Source organism: Eptatretus burgeri, chromosome 1 (assembly GCF_056783735.1).
Source record: "Eptatretus burgeri isolate ZD-2024b chromosome 1, Ebu_testis_v1, whole genome shotgun sequence".
Lineage (NCBI taxonomy): Eukaryota > Metazoa > Chordata > Myxini > Myxiniformes > Myxinidae > Eptatretus > Eptatretus burgeri.
The window spans coordinates 42,081,275-42,089,930 of NC_140961.1; the positions used below are offsets into that span (position 1 = coordinate 42,081,275).

General features: G+C 45.1%; 2 protein-coding genes across 2 annotated transcripts in view; one reads left to right on the forward strand and one right to left on the reverse strand.

The window, feature by feature from the left end:
- Positions 1-8,656, reverse strand: part of LOC147034337 (uncharacterized) — an 86,482-nt gene that overhangs the window by 72,335 nt on the left and 5,491 nt on the right. The gene's annotated exons all lie outside the window — the stretch shown is intronic.
- The window catches only part of GPATCH3 (G-patch domain containing 3), a 43,627-nt gene continuing 43,175 nt past the window's right edge, over positions 8,205-8,656 (forward strand). Inside the window, exon 1 of the mRNA XM_085881014.1 lies at positions 8,205-8,499. Coding sequence (XP_085737140.1) covers positions 8,252-8,499 — 248 coding nt within the window. The 5' untranslated portion in view covers positions 8,205-8,251. The remainder of the gene's footprint in view (positions 8,500-8,656) is intronic.

Sequence of the window (8,656 nt, forward strand, 5' to 3'; positions counted from 1 at the left end):
TGTAATAAATCCTTTGTATAAATGTTCCCAGCTCGTTTTTGTCTGTTCTTTCATTGATCCAGCATGGTCCGTATCCTGACTTAGCCGGGAATTTATTCCCAACGATCCATTCCTTTTAGTCGGTACGTCCTTGCCAGTGTCGCTCGGCTGCATCTGATCCAGTAAAGTGATCTGGTTCGGACACGGCTTCCCGAGGGCATGTCCCCTGGTAATTAGGTCATGTGATTAATTTGGTAACCCGATTAACCAATAGATGGGAGGACCCTAGGTCACATGGTTGAGTTATTGGCGTTCACAGTCGGTTAGCGACCCTCCGCGCCACAGATTTATCCGTGTGTGACGGCCAGCAATTACTTGGAGTCTGCTGGCAACCCAAGTTGAACCCCCCCCTCCCCCCGCGGTGGTATTCTCACCTGACCCCTGGCCCGCAACAGTTGATTGAACAGTTTCTTTCCTTGCAGTTGACTGAAATGTCAACGAGATTGACTTTGGAGCAAAGAAGAAAGGTTGCTGCATGGATGGATGTAGTTCAGTCACCCACAGTGGTTCACAACAAATAGAGAGCATTTCAACTGCGACCACCTTCAAGATTCACCATTTATCGCGTTTACGAGTTCATCGAAAGTGGCTCAGTCACTGATACTGTAATTACAAAGGGAACAGCGTTTGACCGCAAATAGGCCGATCCCCTGCAAACATAGCTGTTACACAAGAAGCTTTCTTGCATAGCCCAGGGAAATCAACTAGATGGTTGATTGTAGAATGTGGTCTTCCCCGGGAAACGGTGTGGAGAATGTTGAACAAGGACCGGAAATGCGGCCATATTGTCACGGCCCTGAGCGGTTACGTTGATTCCCCCCGACCCAATTGCCGTGGACAGGCAGTTAACACCGATCAGGCCGGATCGCTGAGCAGTTTTCCTTGGAGGCGAACAGCCGAGTTTCTCCGAGATTATGGCGCGCGTGGGAAAAAAGGGCAGCATGGCCAGAGCAGATGGACGGAAGCACAATGGGGTTTATCTCGAACTCACGACAAATAGACAACACAATAAACTTAAAAAAGACATGGGGGTTTAATGAAAATAGAGCAAACATTTATAATGGTAATAATGCAAAGTGTAATAATAGAACATGAGGTAAATTGAAGCCTAAAGTCGAGGCATCTCTCCACACTGACTTTAATACAGACAAGGGGAAAATAAAATAAAAGAAAATCCTCCCTTTATTCTGGTACTTAGCTTTGTCCAGAGACGGTCTTTATTGAACTTTGGGGTTGAGCCGTGTCATCCTGCACAGGAAGATGCTACCAAGATGGCGCCGAGCCGCTCTCTGGGTGGGAAACGTAAATGAGGTAATTTGTGAGGCCGTATTCAACACCAGGGCTCATGAACCGGCATGCGGTTTCTTCTCATGAACAAACATGTCGAATGTTCCTCTCTTACACCAGGTTCACTCACAACGATCGCCCACCTTTCTCGTTGACCATACGATGAGACGATCTGAGGCGCCGTGATAAGGCCAGAAGGCACACTCTTCTTCCCTCCTCAGAAACGTACACACTTCTCGGCTCAGCCGTACAGTCAGTGACTGGTGTCTTGCTCAACACATGGGCAAAATCACAGCATGACACAAAAATTGTGTTGCTGTATTTCGTCGTGTCCAGACATAGCCAGCCAGTGAGACCTCCTTACGTGATCGTGTCCCGCACAACTTTGTCCTCTCCGTTCTCCCACTCCGAGCCTCAATTTCCTTCGACCGGCTCTCTGACGCCACACGCCCATGAATCATCCATTCCAGGGGCATGGTTTCGCCAGCCATCACCCCTGGAGGTGGAGCTTTCTGCCTGCTTGTACGTGCAGCTTGGTTGTCATCGTTTTAACACAGGTGGAGGCCAATTAACTTGGTGTGTGATTTTGAAGGTGATTGGTTCCATCTGAGCTCATTTACAATTGCTATTATAAGAGGGCTGGACACTTATTCAACCAAGATATTCTAGTTTTTTTTTTAATTTTTAACTAATTCTCTGATATTTGTCGAATTTGCTTTTCACTTGGAAGTTGTGGGTTACGATGTGTAAATAAAGGTGGAAAAAGTCTGATTTAATGCAATTTAATTTGAGGCTACAAGGCAACAAAAGGCGAAAATTTTGAAAGGGGGTGTAGAATTTTTCTAGGCACTGCATATTACCCTGATCACATTTGCAATTTTTTGTAGACAGTCGAGGCTCATGGAAGAACTAGCACACTGAACGGATAAAGACATAACAGACCAAAACAGGACGCAAAACACGTATGTATGGAGAAGAAAACTCCGAGAAGGAAAAACTGGAAAATAAGGATGGATTTGGGTGGGGTTAACGAGGATAGAAAAGATCATGGTTTTAGATTGGGGACGATCTGAGGTGGAGGTGGACAACTGTCTTGAAGATCTCGTGGGAAGAATGAGATTCAAGAGGGTGTGGAAGTCGATTCCACATGCGGGAAAAAAAGAGGAACAATTGAGTGGAGGTGAGCAATGATCCTGGATTACCAGAAATGGGTTGATGGTGGATCATGTGAGCTGTGCAGAAACATGGGGGGGGGGGCAAAACATGGGAAGAGTTGTTAGTGTGCAAGATGAGAAAGGAGGTGGTAGAAGACAGAAACCACTGAGCTGTCCACGATGGTGATGTGATAAGCCTATATACCCAGCTTCATTGCAGGAGATTCCAATAATCTTGAAGGCCTTGGTTCCCATGGTGTCAAGCTGAGCAAAATGTGAGACAGGGGAGTCAACCAAGATGGGAGAACAGTGCTCCGTCAAGCTGCAGATGAAGGCCTTGTAGGTGGATATGAGTTCAGGTGTGCCAAGGAAGGACTTCGTATGATGGAGGATGCCCAGTCGGAGGTTGGCCTTGGAGGCCAACTTCGAAATGTGGTTTGCCCAAGAAAGATCATGGCAAATACTGAGACCCAGCAATTTGAATGATTGAACCTCAATAGGATTAAAAAGTATATGGAGTTGGGGTTGGGGGGGGGGTGTTTCCTCGATGGTCCTTTCATCGAGCAATAATGAGTGTGCGAGACTTGTCAGGATTGAAAGATATATTACAAGTGTCACCATCAAGTGATTTTGTCAATGTCTGACGAGAGGGAAGAGGCCGCAGTCTGCCTGTCTGAAAGATGAGGAATGTCACAACAGAGGGTGGAGTCATCAGAAAATCGTTAAAAAGGATTTTGCAGAATTAGAGAGATCATTGATGAATATCAGGAATAGGACTGGGCCAAGAACACTGCTTTGGGGCACTCTAGCCTTGACAGGGAGAGGAGATGAATGGTTTCGTTGAGTTCCACACATTTGCTACAAGAGAAGAGGAAGTCAGTTAGCCATGTGTGGAGTTGGCCTTGGATGCCATAGGCAGACAATTTGGAGAGCAAGGCAGGATGCCAGACTGTATCAAAAACATGAGATATGTCCAGATATAAGGTCCTGATTTTATGTCTGACATTGAGGGCCTCCATCCATTGTTCGGTGAGTAGAAACAGCATGTCCAAGGTGGAATGACCTTGTCTGAAACCATACTGGTGATCTGAGATGAGGTTGTTGGAGAAAAGGAAGGTTTTCATATCAACTGTGTAGCGTAACCAAGTTTGAATGTAAAACTTATGTTATGTTCCACGCATATCTTGCCTTGTGCATATTCATATTTTGCTTCATATGTATTCTTGTCTTGCCTCATGCATATTCAAGTTTTGCTTCATGCATATTTATGCTCTGTCCATGTATTGCTTGTCTCTGCTGCAGAGGGCGAGCAGACTCTTCCCCAGTCTGGCGGGAAAGTGGTTTTGTGGAAAGGGCACGGTTTTTACCAACACATTTGTCATATTTTAAATTAAAGAAAAGGTGACTTCAAATTCTGCAAGTGTTCTTTAAACTGCCTGGAGCATTCTTATTCAAGAATCGGGACACGTAGGCCGTTCCAGGATGAGCTGCGATGATGGATTCCATGACCTTGCTGATGATTGGAAGTTAGCTAGCTGAGAAGTCTGCAATTGAGGGGATCAGCTTTTGCACCTTTTTATGTAGTGCAGTGATGTTAGTGAATTGCCAGCAGATGCAAGATGACCGAGCTAAAATTATAGGGTGAAAAAGGCAGAAATAGGATGTTTAAGACCAGTAGAGCAGGTTTGTAGGACACGTGAGCTGATGCCATCCGGTCCAGTAGCAGAGTCAGAGTCGAGGGTTGAAATAACCTCCACCTTCTCAGGTGCAATTTTTTCATTAAATGCAATAAATGATTTGGTCTCAGGTGGTCAATAAATCTCAGGTGCAATAAATTATTTCCCTGAATCAGTTCAGTCCAGTTTAAAGTTGTTCGCAGACGATACTAAATTATGTAGAGTGGTGGACAGGGATGCAGATGCAGAAACGCTCCAGAATGATATTGATGAGGTCATGAACTCGTCCACACCCTATCAGCTTCCCTTTTATGAAGCAAAATGTAAAGTTATTCTTCATGGAAGAAGGAATCTGGAGTTTGCATACACCATAGGCAAGGGGAGTGAAGCAGAGAAATCAAGTCAGTGAGAGAGGAGTGAAGGACTTCGGAGTGCTCTTTGATTCAAGCTCATCTTTTAGTTGCCGCATTGCAGATGCTGCTAAGAAAGCCAACTGAAGGCTTGGAATCACAAGATCTTTTTTTATCAGATAAAAAGGTGCTTGTACTATGATATGACAAACACTGGAGTACAGCAATATAGCTTACCCACCTTTTGCAAGAAAGTACGAAGAGCTATCGGACTGTTACCAGAACTTAGCAAACTAGAGTATCCAGATAGATTGAAGGCATATGGTGCAAGCACTCATGCATATTGACCAAGTAAAGCAAAGATGATTCACTTTTTTTTTTTTACAGGATTGGATGATGTGGACTATAAGAAGTTTTTCACACTCGAGGGGTCAACCAGAACAAGAGGTCATTCACTCAAGCTGAAGAAGTTTCATTTTAAGACAAAAATTAGAGTGTGCCTTTTTTGTCTGTTGTATAAATCCTTACTATTGTAACTGGCCGGGGGTTGGCCGCCAACCGACCGTCTGAACGGAGCCGCAAGTCGAGTCGGCCCGACCGATCGCCCGGAATATAGATCGCCGCCCAGATAACTCCGAGCGACGGGTCCTTGTACAAGAACCGATATACGCCAATCGGCAGATCACGTGGGGTAGGGTCGATTGCCAATCTTCAATGTACCTAAATACCCACGTGATCCAACTACCGGGGTATTCCACCCTCGACGGAACTCGTACGGAACAAACCGCCGAGGCGAGCTTGTCCGTGCGCGATTCCGAGCGGCGTAATCGCCGAGAACCGTCGGTCCAAATGTCCCCCTATTACGGCAAACCAACGGCTTTCTAACTCCCAACACACGAAATGTTCAGTCAATGAGGGAATGGACGCAACGAACAGACTTACATTTACACAAGGACATTTATTATGATGAAACACGTATGCAATTAAATAAGGCAAAACACGTATGCAATTATACAAGCAACAAAAGCACGACAAAAGAACTACAACCGTCTACTTATTATGTACAGTCATTTACACTTAACAGCAGTTCCTACTAATTAGATGGGCCCACGGACACACACACACGTGCGGACACACGTGCGGACACACGTGCGGACACACGTACGGACACACGAAACGGTGGCTGAGACCTTTAATCACGAGCTTCAGCGCGGAGGACAGGTGAGCTGAAACTCAGAGCTTGACTCGAACCTTTCCACCTCGTGTGGTCTTCAACTTGTCCGGACCCGGGCTCCAGCGAGAGCGAGCTGGATCCAATCGCCGCGAATCCTCCCGCGCTTCTCAACACGTGCCGGTGAGACGACGATCCTGTCGATCGTCGCTTCCCCGAGGATCCAACTCCAAGAAGAGGCCGATGTGTCGCACCAAGCCGGGAAACAAAATGGAGAACGAAAAGCTCCACGAACCAAGAGGAAGAGGAAGAAGAGGAAGAAGCCTCCACTCCCAGCTCGAGCCGAACAACCGGCTCAAGTTCCTTCCAAATCAAAGCAGCAGCCGAAGCTCACTGAGCCAGCCGAAGCAAAAAGCTTCCGAAGGCCTCAAGCCAAGCAGGACCCGATGGCCTGCTGAACGACTGCTCTCTCCGAAGCAAAAAAAGCTTACTCCTCCCACGGGACTCAGCACACGAGACTCAGAACGGGACTCTTCACGAACTCAGCCCTACCACGGAACTCCCACGAACTCTTTGTGAACAAAGAAAAGATGTCCTCTTTATCCTTTGCACTCCTCCCCCGCACCCGGCGTGACTCATGCCCTCGTGATCCACCCCCCCCCCGCTCAACCACGGGTGGGAGGGAGTTGTTGACGTCACCGCAGGGTTCTTCTTCCTCTTCGCAGAAGAGGGGAGGGACGTCTCCATTGTTCGCTCCCTAACTATTAAATCGATCCGCAGCGCATCTAATCGATTTCAAAACATTTAAACAATGGAAGGTGAGGTATCGAGGGAACATGCACTTATCGACATAGCTGACTAAAGGAACCTGTATGTTGTGTGCAATTGAATTCCAAATTCGTAACACAATTCACGGACGTGTGTGTGTGTGTGTGTGTGTGTGTGTGTGTGTGTGTGTGTGTGTGTGTGTGTGTGTGTGTGTGTGTGTGTGTGTGTGTGTGTGTGTGTGTGTGTGTGTGTGTGTGTGTGTGTGTGTGTGTGTGTGTGTGTGTGTTGTGCTACTCCTGTAGTTCTGGGCTGATTCTGGGCTGATTACATCTGGACTTGCTACATAGGATCAGTATGACTCCAATGATGTATGGGGGTGTTTTTAGATCCTCGTGGAGGATCTCTAAGATCTCAAAGTGGAGAACCTCGTGGAGGTTCACAACTGTATACTTGCCAACTTGGAGGCGCAACTCACGTTGTTGTTCTTGTGGACTTTTTTGTTTCACAGCCTCCAGTTTTCATCGAAACTTCCTGAAACTTGGCATATATATATATATATATATATATATATATATATATATATATATATATATATATATATATATATATATATATATATATATATATATATATATATATATATGTGTGTAAAAATACTCTGCGCAGACAGTAACCATCTCCGATTTTGAAAATTCCTCCGACAAAAAAAGTTATGACATCAAAATATCTCCACTAATGGAAATCGCCTAAAATATTATCTCCGAAACTCGGTAAGCTTTTTGAACTCTGTTTGTGGGAATCGAACAGGGCATTAGCAGAGATGAATTACCGAACATATGATACATCACTATGACGTCATATCAATTTTATGACGTCATTCCTATTTTTTGACTTTTTGTTTCACAACCCAGAGTTTTCATCGGATCTTCGTGAAACTTGCCACGTATGTGCAGAAAGCCCACGCGCAGGCAGTAACCATCTCCGATTTTGGAAATTCTTCCGAGAAAAAAAAAGTTGACGTCATAATATCGCCGCTAATGGAAATCGCCGATACCATTATCTCCGCAACTAGGCAAGCTGTTTGAATTTTATTTGCGGGAATCAAGCCGGGCATGAGCACAGATATAATTTATCGCAAACCTGATACATCACAATGACGTCATATTCGTTTTTATGACGTCATCATTAAGAGGACGAGGATCTTAGCAAATTCGAGCTTATTTTATTCGTTTATACCGAACCCGACGGTGTTGTAGTTTTTGTATTGCATGTTGGGATTTGTTTAACATCGTTCCTTGCTTTGTATTGTCTTTTGATGTCAGCATTAATTTCATGAATGCAATGCTTTCCTCTTAAATTTTTTAAGCCGTTCAGGTTGCGTCACTTCCGGCTGTTTCATCTTAATTTAAACATGAAAAAGGATTGTTGTTTTTTTAAACAACATTTACCGTCAATTTTTATTTTTGATCATGCTCAACATGAAGGCATTTTCATACCTTAACCACGTAACAATTTGTCAGTGGCATATATAGATTCCAGCGGATCTGACGATTAGCTCTTCCGGTGCACGGGGTTGACTTATTTAATTTATCGATTTATTAATTTTTATTTTTTTTCCTTGTGCCGTTTTTTGTTTCACAACGCTTCATCGTCATTACTCATGGCGGATAAATATCGATATGACTTGGAGGCGCAAATTAAACGTCAATACGGGTTTGTAAAGTCGACGAGTCCTCAGAAGTTTCTCGGAAAAAAAACAAAACAAAAACAAACGACACTTCCGGTTTGTAGTGTAGTGTAGTGGAGATGAGTGTAAGCGATGCCGATGGTGGTAGTGGCACCGTGGGCTCCGCCGGAGGTCGCTCGAGTGGTGAACACGGAGAGCAAGCTTGTTGCGGTGGTAACGAGTTTGTGGTGGTGAACAACATTCCCCCGTGGTTCCAAGCTGCTGACCTGCGGACGTTTTTTTCTCATTTTGTGGAGAGTGCTGGCTTTGACTGCTTCCACTATCGCCATCGCCCACAGGGACTAGTCCGAGAGGAGAGATCGCTTGGGTGAGCTTTCTCACTCACCTTTACCTGTATTTCCTCGACAGGTGTCTGTTAATATGGAATAGGCAAAGCCTAGAAGCAAACGTAGAATTCTTCTGACATTCGCTTCTGACTTCACACAAAACTTGTTCACAACTGGATACTTGCCAACTATACCGTG